The 23,360-nt window shown below is 38.4% G+C and overlaps 1 protein-coding gene across 1 annotated transcript in view; it reads left to right on the top strand.

Annotated features, from left to right (window-relative positions):
* Window positions 1-23,360, top strand: part of WDR64 (WD repeat domain 64) — a 90,473-nt gene that overhangs the window by 3,481 nt on the left and 63,632 nt on the right. The window contains exons 2-8 of the mRNA XM_033099668.1: window positions 1,934-2,064; window positions 5,278-5,380; window positions 7,960-8,063; window positions 10,742-10,771; window positions 12,040-12,150; window positions 14,269-14,483; window positions 17,115-17,249. Coding sequence (XP_032955559.1) covers window positions 1,934-2,064; window positions 5,278-5,380; window positions 7,960-8,063; window positions 10,742-10,771; window positions 12,040-12,150; window positions 14,269-14,483; window positions 17,115-17,249 — 829 coding nt within the window. The remainder of the gene's footprint in view (window positions 1-1,933; window positions 2,065-5,277; window positions 5,381-7,959; window positions 8,064-10,741; window positions 10,772-12,039; window positions 12,151-14,268; window positions 14,484-17,114; window positions 17,250-23,360) is intronic.

Here is a 23,360-nt window from a genome sequence, read left to right as displayed (position 1 = left end):
CATTCTAGAACAGGGTTTGTCAACCTTAGCATTACTGACATTTGGAGCTGGATATGGGTATCTTTGTTCTGTATATGGGTATGTGTGGGGTGGGGTGGGGAGGGCACTGTCCCGTGCATTGTAGGATGTTTAGCAGCATCTTGCCTTATGGTGTAGACATTTAAACGTGCCACCTATACCCCCTAGATGCCAGTAATACCCCATCCCTCGTTTTAACAATCAAAAATGTCTGTGAACATTGCCAAATGTCTCTGTGGGAGAAGGAGGGCAAAATCTCCCCTGCATGAGGACCATTGCTCCAGATTCCTGCCTTTCCTTTACTTACCATGTCTGCCCCCAACAACTTCCAATCCATTACCAACCACATCTCACCATTGGCCGTGCTATCTCTTAGATGTCTTATCACTTATCCAATCCAGGGCACTTTCAAAAGTAGAAGGGGTTGCTATTAATAATTAAGTTGAGACAATAGGCATAAATGAGACTTTCCGTGGCAGACCAGGATGCAGGATCACCCTCTGTATCACCCAGGCCCAAACCTCCATCGTCTGAAACCCCAACTAATACACGAGCCCCTCGCTCATTTGAGAACTTTCACTTTTATCTCCTCACAGCAGCCACTGTGCTTTGAAAAATTTTTGAGTCAACTCATGTCATTTCCCTGAATAAAACCCTGCAGAAATAGCTTACCATCGTACTTCGAATAGAATACAAACTTCTGACTCAAGCTCTGGCCTCCTCCTTCTCTGATCTCACTTTACGGTGCTCTCCCCTGTCCTCTCTATACTCCATACTCACTGACCTCCCGGAACAGGCCAGGCTGTCCCCAGCTTCTGTGTCTTTGTGTTTGTCAGCCTCTGCCTAAATGCTCTTGTCTCACTTTACACATGGCTGCCTCCTTTTTGTTTCTCAGATCTTCACTTAATTTTCCCCCATGTCCTTAGGGATGGCTTCCCTGAGGCCCACCCGACCCACTACGGCTATATATCACAGATCCTTATTGGGATCCTTTCTAGCACTTCTCTCACACTATATGTAATGATTTTTACTTTGTTACTAAGGTAGGACATACATACAGTGAAGCCCATAAAGTGCACTAATCTGAAGTATATAAGTCAAGAAGTGTGGACATTGGTACACAACCTGTAGCTACAAATCAGATCAAGACAAAGAACATTTCTTGCATCCCAGAAAGTCCCCTCATGTCCTTGTCAACACAGATAGCCACTAATCTAATGTCTATCACTAGTAATTAGTCATCCTGTCACAATCCATAAATATTTATTTGATTGTTCCCTTGTTAATTTTCTATTTTTCTCACTAGAATGTAAATTCCTTGAAGGAGGGATCTTATCTATTTTCCATTCTAAGTCCAGTGTCTAGCTCAATTCTGACACATAACAGATGCCCAATATATTTTTGTGTCTTGTCCTTAGGCTCACTAGTCACACTCCAGTGAATCACCAATTGGGCAAAACTGGTGATTTTGGAGTGGTGTGGTGATCAAAGAGTGGTGTGTGTGTGTGTGTGTGTGTGTGTATGTTTACATAGTGTTAAAGAACCAATCAGGAATTGTGCTTTGCTCACTCAAGATGAACTCTAGCAATGACTCTTGATTGGTGACTTTTCACACTAGGACAGAAGTGATTCACTTTCTTATCTTTGTATTCCTGAACAAAACTCCTAAAATAGTTGCAACAAAAGCCATGGAGAAGGTACTAAGCACCAAAATAAAATATTTTCTTCTGACTGAGTAATAGTTTAGCCAAGTGCCTAGTTATATTTCCAATGAAAAAGATCTTTAAAATGCAGAAGAATTTGTTTTTTATAAGCTGAAATAATGAAATAGAGTAGCAAATAGAAAAAGTAGCTGAAAAGGCGATATAGTTCTTGGAATTTTATGACAATGTTCTTGCACTTTGTTACAATGCAGATACAATTGATTATGACAAGTTTTATGCAGCAGTACAGGAACTCTTTGGTCCAGAAGTGAAGAATCAAGATGTGAAATGTTTTTACAGGAAACTCTGCAACAACCCAGATGCACCTGTAGACTGGTGTGAGGTAGTCACTTTTCATGTTTATAATATGAAATGCAGCTATTATTTTCATTTTGAATAAATATTTAAATCAAAGTGTTATTCTGACATGGGTAAACCCACAATGTAGTGGCATGTTTAAATGCTTGCACCCATGGAGACATGATGTGCCATTGCTCATAATTGAAAATAGGTCAACCAGACAGATGTTTAACTGTGTTATCAATGAGTAACTCTTTAATACTTCGAGACCAAGTTGTCGATTGGAAGAACTATAAATGCCATTAACAACAACAAAGATTTTCATGGCCTTCTTTATATTCTAAATGAAATATTCCTTTTTAGTGGTGTCAGTGTATACACATTCCAGTGTATAAAAATTCTTAGTATAAGAGAAGGACAGGCTAGGATTGACCATCTCTTACATTTCCTGAGTCACTTTCTGATTGGCACAGTTTGGTTCTAGTAAGAACACATAAGAGCATGTTTGGTTAAGTGATCTACGAACTATGGAAACAGTATCAGAAATGCCTCTGACCTTTGTTTAAACTCACAGAAGGTGACACTCTGTATAAAATAAAATAAAAATATTTGATACAAATTTAAAGAAAAAAAATCTTAGCAGAATAGAAATAATAAAAAAATTCCCTGAACTCTATAAAAAGGACTGTGATCATTTTCTGCAGCTGCTGTGGTAAATTACTACTTTTAGCAACTTGAAGTATACAACATTGATTTGATACACATATGTCAAAATGATTACAACCATAGGGGTAGCTAACACTTCCATCATGTCACACAATTACTGTTTCTTGTTATTACGCTGTGATAAATCCATTTACATGGAATTCTATGTTAACTGAGAAGTTGGCCTCTGTGGATTTTTATAGAGTTGTCTGTTTTGAAGAGAGAGAACTATGTTACAAATATTTTTGTTGTAAGTAAAGAAAACACTTCCCTATTGTCATGCGGGATGTCATGCGGGGTCTCTGTTCCCGCTGCCCGCATAAGAACGTGGATATGGTGAGGCCAAAAAGGAACACCAATGGAGCCATAGACAGGGGAGTCATACCGCTATATTCTCCCTGGCGGCTGAGCTGGAGACACAGGACGCAGGAGCCACACGATCCAAAACCTGCCGTCCACTTTTCTGCCAACCCACCTCACTTGCTAGCTGCAAAGCACGCTTGCTAGCTCAGCCACGGCAGTTATATCAGTTGCCAATGGCTCACTGGTTACAGCTGACGGCCATCTACTACCCGAGCCAGCACCTTTCCACGTGAGGCCGAGAGCCTGGAAACTGCTCTCTGGGACTCTGTCCCCACACTTGTCCTTGCCAAAAAAGAAAAAAAAAATACTAACCCTAAAGTATTAGGTTTTTATTGTATAGATTAGGAAATCGAGCCTCATTCTTTCCCTCACCTACTCTCTCTTTTTCTCCTTCTCTTTCACTTTCCAGGTGAGACATAATCATTTTACATTTTTTTTCCCAGATACTTCCCTTTCATGTTCTCATTTAATCTTTACAACAGCCCCAGAATATAGATTATGGAAGATAACGTTATTGCAATAACAGAGATGAAGAAAATGAAGCACAGAAAGGTTAATTGACTTATCGAAAACCACCCAGAAAATTGGTTTTGGTCTTAGAGCTGAGATTTTCTCCCTGTCTTTTCAGCAATTTCATGACATTATCCTGTTATGTCCTTTGGGTCCCTATAAATCATATGCAAGTTTAGTAAAAAAAAAAAATCTTAAAAACTTGTAACCTGCATCTGAGACACTATACATTTGAAGAAAACGAGTTTTGAAAAAAATGGTGCAGGAAGATTTCCCTTTTATTGTTCTGCCATTTTCCTCACAAACTATCTGTGCCAACGCTCCTAAGAGGCACTTCTATTTCAATCCATGTGACCTAACCTTTCTGGGCTTCAGAGCCATCATTTATAAAATGGAAATGCAATGCTGGAAGACTAACTTCATTTCAGTGTACACTACCTGCTTTTTATCAGCCAATATTAGTCTTATCAGGTAATAAGAACTAGGTTTACTCTTTTAAAAGCCACAAAGGAACAAACCTGGCTCTGAATATAAATCTAAAAATTATTGCAGCAATGCCACAAAAAAGTACACTTCTTGTTTTAGGTTTTAGGTGCAAATGCGCTGGGGAAAATTGACATTTACAGACTAATGAAAGCTTAAAACTCAACTAAATTATCATCTAGGCCTGCCCCTTAAATTTATAATGAGAAAAATTAGATGTGAAGACATCCAAAAAAAAATGTATGTTAAATTTATAAAGCTGGTTAGTGGAAGATTCTGGTACAGGTATAATCTACTTTCCCTACAGTACCATGTTAGTTTATGTTTCCAGTGGAAAATTCATAAACACACTCAAATGAATTCAAAGAAGAGGCATGTGAGTTCTGACAATTAAATTCGTGAACTCATCCTAAAAAAAAAGAAAGCTACATACCTCATTGCTGAATATCACTACGGTCACCCTCAAAGTACTCCCCTTGGGAAGCTATGCACTGATGCCAGCACCTAGTCCACCCTTCAAAGCAACTTTAGAACTCTTTTTCTGCAATGGCCATCAGAGCTGTCATCGTATTACCCTTGATGTCCCGAATGTCATCCAAGTGTCTTCCTTTCAATATTTCCTTTCTCTTCGGCTGAAGAAATAAGTCACTGGGGGCCAGATCAGGTGAGTAGGGAGGGTGTTCCAATACAGTGATTTGTTTACTGGCTAAAAACTCCCTCACAGACAGTGACATGTGAGCTGGTGCATTGTCGTGATGCAAGAGCCATGAATTGTTGGCAAAAAGTTTATTTCGTCTAACTTTTTCACGCAGCCTTTTCAGCACTTCCAAATAGTAAACTTAGTTAACTGTCCAACTGGTAGAAATTCATAATAAATAATCCCTCTGATAGCAAAAAAGGTTAGCAACATCGTTGCGACAAGTTCTTGGTCTTAATTGTCAGACCTTGTAGAACACTATATGGGATGCCTATAACTGTGTGCCCCAAAAGTGAATTTCAAGTGAATTATTATAAATCTAAAACTGTATTTGCTAACTTCAAAAATGTTAAAGGAATGCTCCAGGGTAGGTTAAAAAGTAAGTTGCTGGTGTTGACCTTTAACCCAAGACTTTAAATCCAACCAACATCAAATCTGTTACTTCACAGTCAATTCTGAGATATTGTACATGTTTTTGTGTATTGTTTGGGATTTTAGATCTTTGGATATTTCACCTCTGAAGAGGATTCTCTTGCTGCCCAGATGGATGAAGAAAATTTGGTTTTCCTCGTTTCTAGAAAACAGCGAGTTGTAATTTCAGGTGACATTGTTAATTTACCTTCCAAATGAATATGGGTTTTAATATTTTCTCAAAAATAAATATTGAGGATGCAACATTTCCATAGAATCACTTCCTGTTTTATGTACTTGCTAAATATGTTGTAAGGGGAAGGGAGGGAGTGACGGTTTCATATGCAATATCGGAAAAAACTGTACCTGTAGTTGAGTTTGAAATATTCTCATTGCCCTGATGGGAATATCACATTGCACTGGGGAGATTCAGCTCGTGAGTTAAAGCTCTCTGCATTGTCACCTCAATAATGCGTTCTCTAATCCCAAATGGAATCACATTTCTTTTAAAATATTCTTAGAATTGAATTTTCAAGTTTTCACTAACTAGACCACCTTCCCACACGCTCATCCTCGATTATCTCATCCCTACATGTAAAACTGTGCATTTGGGGCCAATCACACAGGGGTGTTAGCTCAGTTTAGGAAGTCTCCAGTTTACATGTCAGTTGTTTTAAAATTTGAGCCTGGGACCCAGGAACTCCCATCCCTGTCCACTGTTGACACTGCAAGTTTTCTTTCCTTTTTGCCCTCCAGGAAGGGAGAGGTCCAGGAAGAGGAAAGGCAGCCCTTGGAGCTGCCCCTGTTCTCCCGCATCTCATCCCAGAAGTAAAGGGCCCAGCTTAGGTTGAATCTGGTCTTCCCTAAAAAAGAACCTGAACTTACTTCAGTCATTTGTGAACCAAACCCCCCTTTGTCTTCAACCCTTCCTTAGCCCAAACTAGGCCTCACCAGAGCCCAACCTCTGGTCGTGGGAACTCATCACAGAGCATAAGCAAGAGGGCTGTCCCTGCTGCCACCACCGCTGAGCTGAGCAGAGACCAGTGAGCAGGGCACACAGGTTGCTGGCATCCTAAGTCAGAACTTTGAAAGCATCTTTCTAGGTAGCAGTTGTGTTCTGTAGTTCATTTACTCACTCAACAAACATTGGTTAAGGTCTACCAAGTGGGTGAGGTAGCTTTCCAAGTGCTGGGGACACAACAGTGAACAAACGGTCCCTGACCTCATGGAATTTACATTCCAGTGGGGACAGGCAGACAATGAAAAACATCAAACAAGTAAAATATGTAAGATGTCAGAAGGTATTAAGTGGTACAGAAAAAAATGAAAGCAAGCAGGTTGTGGAAGAAGAAGTTGGTTTGGAGATGAGAACGTGGTTTTTAAATACCGGGATTTTAAATACAAGGGGCAGAGAAAACCACACTGGGAAGGTGATAAAAGACCAGGAGTGGATGAGAGGGCAAACCACACACTTCAGACAGGAGTGCAGTGGGGGAACACTAGTAGGAGACCAGGTTACAGAGGCACCAGTGGGTGTGGGGGCAGATGTCCAGGGCCGTGGCCATGCTAAAGACTTTGGAGTGACACAGAAAGCTACAAGAAGGCTGCAGACAGAGTGGGGGCATGGTGTGAGTTATACTTTAAATGTTTATTCTGTCCTCTGTGTTGTAAACAGGCTAAAGTGGGAAAGGAGTGGAAGCAAGGAGAACGGAGGTGGCTTGGAATAGGATAGTGTTCTCGGCCTGGTTTTCATTACTGATCCCCTAAGGAACCTTTTAGATATTTTTTATAATGCTGGGCCCCTCTTACCCCAAAACCATTCCCAGTCCCATTCCCCCAACCCATGATATGTTACTACCTCTGATATACTGTGTATCTTTTTTGTACCATATAGATATATACACATGTGTATATATATATATATATATATATACACATATACACACACACTTATATACACACACATACATATATATCACATATATGATATCATATATATATGATTTATATATATATATATATATATGATAGACAAATAGAGTGAGACATTCACACACTCCCAAGAACCAATTTGTACCTTCTTGGGGGCAGCATTTTCTCTGTTGAGGATGCATGGATTAGGGTGATATAACTAGAGTATGAAATCATTCACTTGCTGTTCCTCTCTAAGAGTTTACAATTATAAAAACCAAATCACCCTGCGAAGAGGACCAATATGTGTGACTTTATAATTCAGCACACAGGCAAAGAAACATGAAAGTGTCTAGTGCTTTTTTCAAAATGCACAAAATAATACCTAAAAAAGCTTAATAACCTTTTAAGGGAGTCTCATCTTTTATACTGGAAAGCCTGAGATAGTATTAGGTTTTTGTTCTGTGTAAACCATAATGGTGACAGCTCAAACAAAGGATTCCTGAGATGGGGGGAGCGGGAATCTCAAAAAAATGATTGCAAAAGATGTTGGAAAACTCATCCTCTAAAATGTGCACCTGTGTGTGGGGGAGGGTGTGTATCTCGTGTTTTCATGGGAATTCATACACCACATTTAGTTGGAAAGTGCTATAGTATCTCTAGGGATAGTTGAAAAACAACATTTAATCATTTTTATGGTTTTAGTCTACATTAATTTTTAAGTAACTAGGGTTTTCTAGCAAAAGTTGGCTGCTTTCCTTTTCTTTTCTTTACTTTTTTTTTTTTAAACAAAACTAACAAATGACTTTTAAGGATCTTTACTGCTAGAAGCTGAACTGAATATTATACCTTTGACAGGTAGTAGAAGACGGGATGTGATAAAGTGCATTGTCAAGATTCCTCAGTTGGATTTACTAATAGCGGCTTCTCAGAAAGGATTAATAACAGTCTTTAATAGCCAGGTAATTTGAAATCTTGGATTCCTCCCTGTCCTTCCCTTCTTCCCTTCCTCCCTCCCAACTCCTTTCTTCCTCTCTTTTGTTTTGTCTATACATTATTCATTACGTATCAAGTGCAGCAGAAACCATAAACCATATTTTGGAGTTATTCTAACAAAATAAAACCAAATGTGACTAAAATGAGGAGATTGCTGAGCCCCAGAGAAATTTTTGAGACTTTTGATAACTGCGTTTGGCATTGTTCCTCGGGGTGTCATATTGACCCATGTGACATCAGCACAATTAAAGGAAAATCCTGGATAATTTCTCAGATAAAGTCAGAAAAACTCACAAACCAAGTGATTTTGTCATAATCCTCCCAAGTAATAAAAGTTCCAAACAAGAACTTTGAACCTGGAGTAAAAAAAATGGCTCAACTTCTAGCCCCTTTATTTTACCAGCTATGATGTTAAGTAGGGAACTGAATCAGCCAACTTGTATCTTTTCACGTTTCTTTTTTTACATCTGTAAAATGAGGACAGTAGGACAGTCCTCTCTCCCTCACAGGACTTCAGTGAAGGTCAAATGAGGTCATGAATGCAGAAGCACTGTATGAACAATAAATTCCCATATGAATGGAAGGCATTGCTCTTATTCGTGTGATCTCTTTCTGGATTTATAAGTTTTGGACTTCTATTTTTTAAACAGGAGAGAGTTTAATGGAATGTATGATGATAATGTCTACATTGAATTTCACTACGAAAATCGAAGGCAAATGTTTGGTGCTAAATATCAAAAAGTAATTCCAATTCTTAGTTGATTCGCAACGAGAGGCAAGCTTTACACAAGTAAAACATTAAAATAATCATCACATGACTAAAAGTTCAACAATAGTTCTCAGCCCTTCAGTGGTCTCCATTCCAGGCAGCTGGAGTCTATCAGGGAAGGGCCACCTGCACCTGGAGGTGGAGCGGTGGGCGATTCTGGGTGTGGGTGTGGAGCCTGGGCCCATCTCCACATTATTCATCTCCTCTTCATTCAGAGCCAGAGAATTTCTCTCCCTTGGTACTTAGTTGTGCTGATTAAATGAATTAATACACTTAAAGTGCTTAGCATCACTGTGAACTCTCAGAAAATGCTGGCAGTTGGGATTATGAACAAATGATGTGGAAACAAAATGAGACCGTCTTCCTCAGTCTCTTTTTTTCAGTGCGTTATTTCCCTGCTCATTTTTTTTTTACCTTTATTTCCTCAAAAATAGAATTACGATGGTATCTAAAGAAAAATATGAGAAGGAAAATAATGATCCTTATAATGAAATGGTTCAGGATTAAGGGAAATAAGTGAGGTGGCATTATCCTACTTCCAGAGTTGTGTCTCTCTCACACACATACAAACACACTAACTCACTCACACGTTTTCAGATAACACATGTATAAGCACACAGACACTCACATCTGTTTCTTATAAGATGATGTAACTGGAGAGAAAAGATTGCTTGAACAATTATTTTAAGATTGGATACACCAGGAATAAACAGTATTTTGAATTTGCATGCCTTAAAAATAAGATGACACATTTTATGGGAAAAGTAATTTGGTAGGGTAGATCACAGGAATAATTTATTAAAAGATAGTCATTAATAATTTAAAATATCTTATAACAGGTTAATCCATAATTTAGGATCTATCTGAAGTTGAATAAATACATTTAAGAATTTTCTTGGTGTTCTCTGGAGGGCTTGGTAATCCAGAGTGTAAATGTCATTAATAAAAATTCCTGCAAAAAAGGCTACATTTTAAAAATTCAAAAGATATCTATAAGGATTGTGAAACTTTTAAAGATGATAAGAGAACTTAGTGACTTCCACTAAAGATGGAAGTCAAAAAATTGAAGAGTAACCACACGTGTTCCATTCTCTGCTCACCAATTTCCTTACACTTTTTCTTTTTTCCATTTAGAAATAAGTCCCTGGTGGGAAAACCTTTTGAACTCTTCAGATAAAAGATAGATTGCAATGACCACCACTAACAGTTTTTAGTAATTGCCCCATTTTCTTTTTCATATAATCCATTCCTTCTGGGCAGCCATTTCCTAGACCTCTGAGCAGGCAAAAGAAATCAGATCATTAAGATACTTCAACTAAACAATTAACACGCCTTAAGGATATAAGAGGCGGCTCCCAACTAACTCTGCAGGGAACAAATCTACGATCCTCAACCACCATTGTGCCCAGGGCATGACACTCATTCAACAGACACTTACTGAATAAAAGAAGAGCCCACTGGAGAGAATGTCATTCTCTCAATAACTTGAGAGATAACTTTCAAATAAAGAACTGTTTTTTCCCCCACATCACTCCATACTCAAATTGAGCTATTTAGCGTTCTTTAAACTACTCTTGCCATTGCTGTTCGTATTGTTTTGCATTCCCAAGTTTTGATAACAAATTTGGCTCTGAATAACTAAAGAATGAGATAAGCCAGACAAGCAGAAACCGTGGCCAAACCAAACAGAGCTTTATTCCACAGAGCGAGGGTCTTCAGAGGAAGGAGAAACAGGGAGGAGACTCAAGAAAGGTGGAATGACAAGTGAGATTAAACTAAGGAGATACTGTGTTGTTTAAGAGTCAGCATTCTCACCTTTAATTGTAGTGTCAACTAGATTTCATTATTCTCTTCCTTTTTTTTTTTTTTTTATAGATGAGAGTGCAGACCAGCACCAGTGTTACAGTAAGTCCACTTTTAAAATTTCTAAGTAAGTCAAATTTAGGGCGAGGATGATGATGGCTCCTCCATAACTAAGCAGAATCTCAATGAGGTTCTCGGATAGTAAGATCTTTTCATTGATTGTAAATTTAGGTTTATTGACTTTAAACTTTGAGCAACAGCCAAGGGGACCCAGATCTTGCTTTCTGGATTTAAACTGATGGCAGAGAATTGCTTGGAAACTGATTACTCCTGGAAGCTTCCATTTAAAAGCTTCACCTATGTTCTTCCAAGCACCCACTGCCAAGGAATGTAAACAATGGAGACATCCCAAGTTGTGAGAACAACAAGGAAATAGCCAATGGAAAAAGAAAAATTAAAACACTTTACTTTAAACTTGAAAACAGTATAAAATTCTAGTGCAATTCTGTAATTTATTTAATCCATATTGCTAACTGGGAAAGGCAGCTTGCCACAGATGTAAAGCTATGGTGGCTTGCTCTCAGAATCCCAGAGGTTTTCTGAGAGTCGGGGAAACGCTTGATACACACACACACACACACATTCTCTCTCTCTCTCTCTCTCTCTCTCTCCCTCCCTCCCTCCCTCGCTCCCTCCCTCTCCCTCCCTCTCCCTCCATCCCTCTCTCTCTCTCCCCCCCTCCCCCCCCCCGCCCCCCATTCCGAATGGGTTTTCCAGAAGATTCAGTGGCGTGCCTGAAGCACTCCAGCAGTCTCCAGCATAGTGGGCGCTCAGAAGTGGGAGCTGTTTGTTGTTCATCATTAGTGTGTTGCCCTTGATATTGCGGATCCTACCCGTCCCAACTGGGTGACACAAGACAAACCCGTTGGCCTCAACTTGATCATTGGCCAGATGACCACTGAGTTCTTTTCTAACTAAAAAATTCTAAGCATGGGGACAGGGCCAGAGCACTTGATGAATCTAGTCTCCCTGTGTGTCCCTGTGAAGAAATGTTCTCACCTGAGTGAATAATAGTGCACAGAGATGCCTGGCTGCTCTGCCAGCTGCTGCGGCTTCCACAGCTGTGCCAGGCACTAGTGGTGTCGTTCTCCAGCTGATGGTGCCCAGCAACTCAGGGTAAGGGTGCAAGGGGCAAAGACAAGAGGCTCCCCACAAGACATAAAAGAAGAGACATTGCCGGACTCCTCTGCAAACAAGGGGGCAAATGGGGCTTTTAAAGTAACTAATCTACTCTTTAGCATCGTTCACCATTGATAGAATAAACACAATAAATGCTGCCTCCTGCCCCCAATTCTGTGCTTTTCTATCAGGATACCTCCTGGATTACAGGATGTGATTACCTCTCACAGCTGAAACGAATTGTTGCCACTACAGAAAGGACCATTATTGTCTGGGATTATAAAGCTCAAGGGAACAGCCAGGTAACTGTGCCAAGAGAAATACTCAAAGAAGCGAGATTGTCTTTTCCACACCAGTAGGATACTAGCAATGCCCTTTCTCATGAGAGTGTTTAACTAAATAATCAAGTTCTGCATTAACCTTCTAGGAGTCTAGTAAAAAGGGAGCATTCTTTCCATTTGCTGTGTATTTAATTTGAGGGTATTGTTTTGTTTTTTGTTTTGTTTTGTTTTTGAGAGAGAGAGGCTAATTCCGTTCTTTTACAGTCTTCTCTAAATCCAAGTATTAGCATTCTACTTCCACTCATGCTGTCACGTTCAAAGCTTTTCTATCCACTCCAGCTTCTTTTGGTAAGAAAATTACTAAAATCAAATGCCTAATTCTGGTAAAAAAAAAAAAAAAATCTAGTGGGGCAGATGTGAATGTTAACCCCTTTGGTGGCTGAAATGTTACCACTTAACCGATTCACAATATTTACTGAGCATTTGCAGGTACATAGAAGTAATGAACATGTTCCCTATGTGCTAACAATTCAGTATTGAGGGATCTCATGAAAAAATATAATATAATGGTGCAGAAAATTTTATGGTAAAATGGAACAAGTGCAATAGGGTCTTAAGGAGGGGAGAAGTTATAAAAAAAAAAAAATGCCCGCAGGAAGCAGGCTGATTTGAAGGACACGGAGGATTAAGAAATACTATAACCTTCCTTCGTGCCTGTCGTGCGGGGGACTCAGCTCGCTGGACCAGTTGTCACGCGGGGCGGCCTGCGGGGTCTCTGGTCCCGCTCCCCACACAAGAACGCAGGATATGGCTAGGCCAAAAAGGAACACCCACGGAGCCATAGGTAGGGAAGTCAAACCACTATGGTCTCACTGGAGGCTGGGTTTACATGACGTGCGACCTGCTGTCCGCTTTGCTGCCAACTGACCGACTGTCCTCCACTCTCCTCCACTCTCCTCCACTCTCCTCCACTCTCCTTCAGTCTCCTCCTCTCTCCTCAACTTCCTTCTGTAGCCGCGGCAGTTATATTAGTGGCCAATGGCTCAATGGTTACAGCTGACGGCCAACCAGCCACAGCTGATGGCCATCTACTACCTGAGCCAGCATCTTTCCACATGAGGCCGAGAGCCTGGAAACTGCTTTCTGGGGCTCTGTCCCCACAGTGCCACACTTGCCCGTAGTCGTGGTGAAAAACTAAGCTTCTAATGCTTGTCCACAATGTTGTAACCAACTAGGGATGGCACGATGATTTTTAAAAAGGCAGCTGGTTGCTTAATGTACTTTATTATGTGATGTGTCCCTGTCTCATGTCCTGTCATTTGATTGCACTTATTTCAGCTCTCTCCTGTTTTCACTTTCTTTTCAATCCCGTGGAAGCCTCCAGTTCCTTGAAAGCATCCTCTTCCACACTTGAGTCCCCATCCCTCTTCTCTCTTTCCTTTCCCACCTGCACCCACTTGGGATGGTCATCTGGGCAGAAGTCTTCCTCACGCTGCATCTCTACCTTCCAAACTCTCATCCTGATAGATGCTATAGCCCTTCTCTGTGCTCCTGCACAGAGGCTGAGCCCTGACGGGAACACACAAAGCCACACTGCTTGGCATTACTCTAAATTCAAGGTCTGCAGACGGACCTGAGTGCTCAGTGGCTTCTGTCAATCTCTTTCTTGTGCTTGCCAACTCACTTCCCATTCCTGACATGTATTCCAAAATTCCATTATTCTTTCTGGCCCTTTCCTTTTCCGCTCATGAACTTGTCCCTATTTTCCTGAGAAAGCTGAGTCTCTGAGGCTTGCCCTCTTTCAATTCTGCTTCCTGTTAATACTGCCTTACAAATCCAAGACGGGGACACTCACAGTATTACGTCAGAAAGTCTCATCACTACTGAGCCAGAGGGAGGGAGGAACCTCACCCTTTTCCCCACAAAATACCCCAAAACAGAATGCTGGGCTCACAGTGAGTGTTCACTAACATTTACTTGGTTAACCTTGTTTTCTTTCCAAGCCCCTTTAACACTGTGGGAGTCTCTAAAATGAGAAACATCAGAAGTAAAACTTTAATTAAATAACAGGGAACATATATAATTTCTTATTTAGAGCAATGTAATAATAACGTACTAAAAGCATTGTTCCGTTTCTAGGAAAACTATTTTGTCATAAAGCCTATGGATCACTGCCTCCTGTGTGTGTGTGTCGTGTCCCTGCCCAACCAGTTCTGTCGAGATGACATCCTCTTGGGGGATGACGGTGGTTTTGTGAACAAATACACAGTAAATAGTGATGACTTTGGACTGAGGCAGGCAAAATCCAAAAGAAAATCACAAAGTCATGTCTTAGAGTCAAAGAACTTTAAAAGGTAAGAGTATGACATGGGTAGTTCAATTGTTTCAATATAGACATTTTTTCAAGTTTTTATCTAGTGAAAACAATGTGCCAGACCCCATGATAAAGATTTGAAACACAAAACTGAACAAGAAATATCTCTTACATCAAGGAACTTCCAATATAATAAGGAAGACAGACAGGAAAATCAGCAACTGAAATTCCTATTTTAAGTGCTATTGACAATTAAAATCTATTTTCCGCATCCCACCCCTCCTACTAGTCTTGAGGTGACTGCTTTATGTCCATAGTCGTAGGGCTTTGGTTCAGCTAGACTTCAGGCGATTTTCAGTGATGGTTGTTCTGTAGTTTAGTTGTGATTCTGATGTGGTCACGAGAGGAGGCCAGCACAGCAGTTACCTACCTTGCCATCTTGACCGGAAATCTCTCACAGGGTTATTTCTAATAGTAAAATATTAATATCTAGTGTCCAATAATTGGGGAATTATTAATTTAAATGATTAATAGTTTAAATAATTCAGATATCATATAAATGTAGAATATAATAAAATGTAATGTAATGTAAATTTTTACGTATTTTATAAATATGTTGTATGTATAATACATTTATATGTAAAATATACACACGTATTTTATAATATATCTAAAAAATATTTACGGTATCAAAGGCACTCAATAAACCATAGTATTAGAGAATGCCATGCACCCCCATGAAATTATGTTTTGGAAAATATTTAATATGGATAATGTTTATGTACAATGTTAAGTAAAACAGCTTTTAATTTTTTATGTATGTATGAATCCATTTTTGTAGAAAAACATATAGATGTATACGTGTGTGTGTATGTGTATTTCTACTTAGAAAAATTTGAATGTATATATCCCAAAATATTAACAATGATTCTCTATGGGACCTCAAAGAGATGATTTTTATTTTCTTCTTTATGTTTTTCTACTTTCTAAATTTTTAAAATGAAAATTTTAAGATAAGAAAAAACAAATATATAGGATTGTACTTTGTTATTAATATAACATGTACTATCCCAAAGGTAAGAAAATAAAAGCTTCAAAATTTGGGATTATACTTTGTTATTAATGTAGCAAATGCTTTATCTCAGAGTTAGAATAAGCAAGTAAAAGCTCATTACGACTGTTACTACAATGGAACTAGCTGACTGCTGGAACCCGAAGAACAACACAATAATTAAGTATCTGGCTCCATTTTCCACCATTTATATATGAGCAGTATTAGTTAGTTCCACCAAAGAATTAGACTCTGGTGGGGAACTGCTCTATATACTATCAAGCATTTCGTTCCAGTTATGATAGGTTCTTAGAATAGACTCTGAGACATGAATCTTCTCTCTACTGATATGTCAGAAAACCTGTCAGACTGTCAGGGCCTGTTTTCCGTTCCTGTTTCTATTAGATATGTTAGAAATAGGATGGAGGATCTGAGGAATTTGAGTAATCTGAGTCCAGTTAAGTGAGTACTAATTCACATTGGTTCTTTTGGGTGATTATTTGCATGTAAATGATTTAATCATGTGGATGACCATGTACATGATTTAATTGTTCAGTATTGAAAGGTATTTATAGGTTGAGTGTTGAGGCATTTTGTTACACCAAGAGATCTTCAAGCCAAATAGAATGAAAAGTATTAAGGCCAAAGCAATCATTAAATTCTGGAGCCATCATTAAAGTTTTCCTGCAGTTGATATCCACACAATTCATTCATATTGAATGGGCAGGGGTGGGAGTGTGGGTAGCAAACACTGGTATGAAAAACACTGTACAAATGAAAGAAAGAAGTAGAAGGCGTCGAGAGTTCAAAATGTAACACAGGCTGGCATGTTAAAAGAAATCTCCCTTTCTGCTGTGTTCAATACCATATTGTGAAACTTTGCTGCCTTGAGTATAAACATGTCTATTCCTCAGCTAGACTCTAACGGACTTTGAGACAGTATTTTTACCTTAATTATCTTTATTTCCTTGGTATCTGGGATATACCAGGTGCTCAATAAATGGTTGTTAACGAGGATACAAACACACAATGAGGATATAACATCATGAAGACTGTTTCTTCCAGGTTAACACAAGAATTTTACAGCAGAAATTTTGGCCTCTAAAATCAAGCCTCTCCCTCACTCAAATGTCCTGTATACTGATGAACAAGCCTGTGACAAGGAATGTGACAGCTGTCCTAGATCCAGCTTCAACAGTGATCTGGGATTATAAATCTTCCGGTTCTTCAATTTCGAAAGAATTCGACAGAATTTCGACAGAAATATAATATCATAATAAAATACAATATTATAAAAGATATAAAACAATATGAAATGGTTCTTCATTTGGATGACCAGAAGTTTTTTCCAGTCGAGTGAGGAAAATAGTGTCAATATTGGACTAAGATTCTTCAATATTATTCTTTAATTCTGAAATTATTGCTCAAAATTTGATGATAATCTTTTATTTTTTCTAAACCAACCAAACTGGGTATAATGTATAGGATGGTATTATATATGCAGGCTTTACCCCAGTTTGGTTGCAATTTGTTAAAGTTAAAATGAAATGCCAAATAGACACTCAACATGATGTGTTTGTATGTCTAATATGACCCCCTCTTTTTTGTTTTAATTCCTAGTATTAAAAGGAAGCTACATAATGACTGGGTTATGAAAATTAGATATATTTCAAACCTAAATTGCTTTGGATCCTGCTCCTTAGACAGTGTTCATTCACTAGTTTTGGACTCTTTGAAGAGACTTGAGGATAATTTGTAAGTACAATAGTTTATATCCATGAATATTCTGTGACTTTCAGGCTTTTTATAATTGATAAGCCCATGGCAGCCTCAAAGCGTTCAAACTGGTTTATAGAAAAATCAGATGTTAATTATTCCATTTATTTGACAAATTAATTAGATTTTCAGGAGGAACTTGAAGTTATTTGTGCAAATCTTAACATGATGGGTCCTTCTAGTGGCAATTTTGCTCATTTGTTTGTGGCTATATAATATAATCTATTGGAATAAATCAATACAGGTATATCTATAGCTATATTTTCCAAATATAGTTCTATTGGTAAAACTATGTACTTTTTAAATCTATATACTTTAAAAACCATTCTTATAGGTCAATTATGCTGAGTGTTTGCAGCTCATTCATCACGTTCCATGTGTAATAACTACACAAGCTGGGCTTTCTTATAGACAGCTGACTTTGAATAGCATGGTGAAATATTAATTAATAACTATTAAGATATAGCAACTATATGTTAATAGTTATCTTAATATATGGTGATAGTATATTAATATGTAGTAACTATTAAACAGCTATTATATTTTAATTTTCAGTTTTAAAAATTCAGTAAGATATATGCCACAGATGTGGGTAAACCTCAAAAACCTTATGCTAAGTGGCAGAAGCCAGACACCAAAGACTGCATATTGAATGATTCCATTTGTCTAAAAAGTCCAGAAAAAGCAAATTCATAGAGACAGAAAGTAGACCAGTGGACTCCTAGCAGTGCTGGTGGGAGCAGGGGTCCCGAGTGGGCAAAGGGAACTTTTCGGAGTGATGAAAATGTTCTAAAGCTTATTGGGGTGATTGCTATCCAACCCTGTAAGTTTACTAAAAATAATCGAGTTATATACTTACAAATGAGTGAATTGTATTGTCTATAAATTATACCTCAATAAAACTGTCTTTTAAAAATGCTTGAGACTTCCAGTTTGGCATGTAAAGCATTTGGAAGTCAGCACTCAGTCCTAACAATGGACACATATTTTCCCCTTATTTAGAAAAAGATGAAAACGTTTATCTTAGCATGTAACAAATTGCACTAAGAAATGAATTAAAAACTTTTTTTACGGCAATTTAAAAAACAATTTCATTTCTTAACACCAGATCTGATTTCACAAATATCATTTGTATGGCATAATTAATTGCAGAGTTTCACTTAGTTTCTGTAACATAATTAACTGCTAGTAATTACAGTCTGGCCCTTTAAAGGAGTGCATTTCTGAAATATTTAACTAAGAAATAGACGCAACTTTAGTTTTAATTTGATCTTAGACTATGTTGGCAATTCATGAGTTATATTTTTATATTTTTATTACATTTATAACCATAAAGAAACACTGCGAAAGCATATGCAAATATAATATGCCCTTGTGGTCCTATAGAAGATATATATTCCACTCAACAAGCAGAAAAAGGATTGTCATCTCCAGGATACAAAAATGTACAATCATATTTTTAGCAGCACAACTATTTCCAGTACACTTACCAGGGTAATTCTAACAATCAATATGGCAACCAGAAAGCTATACAGCTCATGTAGTTCAGCCTTTAATCCAGAAGTGTATCAATTATTCAACAAATATTTACTAACTCACCATGTGTTAAGCACTGGGGATGATACAAATATGTTTAAGTTATGACCTTTGTCTTTAAATGTTTAAGATCTAAGTGGAAGACAAGAAATACAAACAGAAAATCAGTAGAATGCTGGAGCCAGCTCCTATCAGCTCATGAGAGCTGACTGCTAAGATTTCAGGAATTTATCAAACTTATTTAAACACTGCCATCATTAAAAAGTAAATTATATAAGCTCACAATTCAATTATATTAAAAACAAAGGCAATAAATACTTAAAACTCATCACTTCCTATTTATTTTACTACATCTTACTATTACCTATGTTTTTGAGGGTTTTATGTCCTCAAGAACATAGAAATACTATATAAAGATATGCAACTGTATATCTCTTCCAACTACGTGTTCAGAGATCTCACATTGCTAGTTTGATATCAGCCATGGTAGGACTATATGTACCATGGAAAACAGCAAATGCTATAAGCCAGTGACACTTCCGCACCCCCACTTCCCTGGCCCCGACTGAATATTAATTATGTACCATCACATTACAGCATAGGAAAAAAGTAATTGAGTGGGAGTGGAGTGGATAAATAGTCACATTAAAGAAATGGCATTTATAAAGGTAAGGAAGTGGAAAAGAAGACAGTACTAGAAACTGTAAGTGGGTCAATATGATTGGAGTACAGAAAGGAAGAAGAGCTGGGAAAGATGAGGCTGGATGCACCAAACATGAAAAGACCTGCATACCACACTAACGCGTTCACATTGTAAGCTGCAAGCTACAGTAAGCCTTTGAATGCTTTAGACAGGAGAGTGGTAAAATATGTGCTTTGACAGATCACCTTAGCAGCCAGGTGTAGAATGAAGAGGGGAAAAGGTAAAGTGAAGAGAGGGAGACCACTTGGGAATATATGGTACTCCTTTAGAAAAGAAGTGTTGGAAGCTTTAGGTTAACCAGTGGAAGTAAGGATGGAGAGAGAACAGATTCTTATATAATTTAGAAGAATTAGTGAGCTACTGGATGAGAGCAATAAAGGAAAGAGGAATCTAAGTTTCATTTTTCATTCTCAACACTATTTATTGTGTGCCTATTATAGACCAAAAAGTGTTCGAAGAAGTGCTACAAGGTTATATATAAAAGAGATTCACTCTCTCCTCTCCTGGAGCTCATATTCTAGTAGGAGAGACATATAATAAACAAATAATCAGACACACGATATAAGTATGCGATGGAAGTGCAGTAGGGTTATGGGACAGAGTGATGGGAGGCAGCAGCTCTGATGGGATCGTCACGAGATGCTGCGCTAAGGAGGTGACATTTGAGCTGAGGTCTCATGAGGTGAAGAGCAAATCACGCAAATGTCTCGGGGAAGCGTTAGAGCAGGACGAGCCTGCCTGGTTTCTGGTTGAGGACCGTTTGCATGGCTGTGCTATTTACTGAGACAGAGGGAATATAAGTGAAGGAATACGTGTGTGAGGGAACAAATGAGTCATTTCAGCCACATAGTTATCATCCAAGTGGTTTTGGGCATGGTACTTGTCTGAACCAAAATAATCTCATTTATGAATGGGAATAACTCACAGGATATTACTCAACTTTCTTAACTCACAGGATATTTGTGATGCTCAAATAAGCTGAGATGGGTGAAAGTGTTTGAAAATTGTAGAATGCTGTAACAAATGAAAGTATGATTATTTATTATAGACATTTAAGTTCTTTCATAAAGGATGGATTTTTAAAGTACTTTGATTTCCATATGCTGTCAAAATTCATAGTCATAATAAATACTCCAATACTGGAGAAAAGGAAAGGCATGAATCTTTTCCTTTGGGAACAAGTTGTAGGGCCAATATACCTTTCTCCAAGCATTAGGATCTGCTAATTAAGTGGTTTTAAGTGAGGTAGTAATCTTTTGTATCTCATTCAGATTGGATAACCTTTTTGTCAGGGAAAATATGCCCTTCAACTATCGTGATTCTAGGCAAATCTAATGTTTTTGTTTGTTTGTTTGTGTTTTGCTGGAGTAACTTCAGGAGCAGAATGCATTTGTTACTCTCTCACACTCTTATCCCTTTTAACCTTTGTATCCCACTCCATTTTCACACACACACATACACACACACACACACACACACACACACACTTACAGGCAAGCATTGTATTGGGTTTAATATATCCTTTTGTTTGTATGTTTCCTTCAAAATATATGCTTGTATGTATTTTTAATTTATGTAATAGTATTGCAGGGAATTTAAATTCCTCCTCTCCATAGTGTTCCATAGATTTGGTACTTAGTAGTTGTAAACACTTCGATTATCTAGAAGGATTTATTTTTTTCAACTAGCCCGTACTTTCTGCTTTGCTCTGAAAAGCATCGGTTCTGCAATTGTCAGGAGTTTGTCTTTGATCCCAATTTTGAGCTTCCTAGTATTTTCCGTATCTCCTGGAATTTGGCTGATGATACATTCAGTCCAAGGGAGTCAGGAAACTGTAAAATAAAAACACTCAGGCCGCCTCAGCAAATGGTGGTCATTGATCTATTCAGTCAGATTCTGACTAAGCTTTTCAACCACTGTCCTTGGGCCAGTGTCCTTGTAAATCTAGAAGCTAAAGTGAGTTCTCAGTGATTCAGTGTGATCATGTTTTCCTGAACCACCAGTGCCACTGGAGAATTATCTGAGTAGGAGGGGAGTCGGGTCCACTCCATCCCTAGATTCAGCATCTTTCTATGTCTGTAATTTCCTAGAATGAGTCTTCAGCTGAACCAGATGAAACTGCATTTATAGTAATATGTAACCAGCCAGCTGTTAAAATGGCAGCCAGCACAGCTCCTGAAAAGGCTGGAAAAAATGCTTATCTCAGAAAATTTCTATTTCAAAAATGGTTATTATTCTGGTTATCATTTTGTATGATAATTTCACAGAGTTTTGTACCAGCAAGAAAACGAGCATCTGCAATTAATTATGCCATGTATAGCCTGTTGGCCTTTTTGAACCGTGAACCCTTTGAGAGCTTGACAATTTCGAAGAAATGAGCTGGTAACTACTGGGCATTGCTTTTTATCGGTTGCCCAACTCAGAGGCAGATTATTATATCGGAAAGGGTATACTGCTCCTCAGTAGGGCTGTTCTGGATCCAGACAGAACTGGGTTTTGTCCTAGCACTAGTTTTATGACCATTGAACTAATAATTGAACATATTAGCATCTAGTGCTTCTTAGCCTCAATTTTATCATCTTTAAGTGGGAGTGAACCTTATGGTCTTCTGAAATTGACCTAAGTTAATGCACAGAAAGTGCCTGACTTAATTTCGGTCACATAGTGCTCAATAAATGTAAGTGCCTCTTTTTGTTTCCTTAATGAAGACACTGAAAAGTATTTTAAAGAAAAATAGAATTTGAATACTGAGGACAACAGGTGGAGCAATTATAGACGTGCATTGCTTTGGGCTTACTGTTTCTGCATCTGGAATAGGAGACAGAAAACCCCAGGGGCCAAATCCAGCAGGCCTTCTGTTTTTGTAACATCTGAAACTAATAGCTTTTACATTTTTAAATGGTTGGAAAAAATCAAAAGAAAAATAATATATCATGACCTTTAAAAATTATATGAAATTCCAATTTTTTGCTCATAAAGTAGTATGGGAACACAGCCATGCTTTCTCATTTATGTATTATTTACGGCTGTTTTCATGCTACAACAACAGAGCTGAGTAACTGTGACAACAGAGACTGTATGGGAAAGTCTAAAATATTTATTATCTGGTTCCTTAAAGCAAAGGCTTGCCAACTCCTAATCTAGAGTTTTCCATGGCATTCTCTATTGCCCTTTTGGAATGACACCTGACAATCCAGAGGGAGGACCACTTTGAAAAAGATGCCTTTGCCTGAGGCATCCCGAAATGTCTTACTTCTCATCATCAAGGAGAAACTAAAAATGCTTTCTTTCTTGTCCGCTGCCCTCACTCCCAACAACTCCCGCCAGGACCAAGGGGAGAAAAGACAGAAGGACACACTGCTTGCTCAATGGCCCTTGTTCTTTAGCAAGCACACGATCCCCCGGAATGCCTTCATGTCTGGGTATCATCTTACATTCAGTAGACAACCCCAATCATGTGACATGTGTCCCCATGGAGTCCCCTCTTGACCTTCCATCTGATGACCCGGCTTCCCTCTCTGGATGAGAGTTTGCACGTGTGGAACAACAGGAAAGAAAACTGAGCTGAAGTCTGCTGTACTTCGGGCAGGGTCTTTGACAGTAGAGTGTTTTTGTTTGTTCGTTTGTTTGTTTGGTGTTTTTTTTTTCATATTTTGAAGAAATTATTTTAAAATGTTTCTTTTTCAAAAGTGTCTCTTTTTCAAGAGTCTCAGGGAAGAAATCCAGAAGTAACTTCCAAGAATCAATACATTTCTGATCTGTGTGACTCTGGAAAATGGTATTGTCAACTAGGTATTTGTCCTTTCAGGGTGCTCAAATATTTATTGGGAGCCTTCTATATTCAAAGTCCC

This window comes from Rhinolophus ferrumequinum, chromosome 27, assembly GCF_004115265.2.
Source record: "Rhinolophus ferrumequinum isolate MPI-CBG mRhiFer1 chromosome 27, mRhiFer1_v1.p, whole genome shotgun sequence".
Lineage (NCBI taxonomy): Eukaryota > Metazoa > Chordata > Mammalia > Chiroptera > Rhinolophidae > Rhinolophus > Rhinolophus ferrumequinum.
Note: the sequence above shows the minus strand (reverse complement) of the source record. Positions and strands in the feature narration are given on the sequence as shown.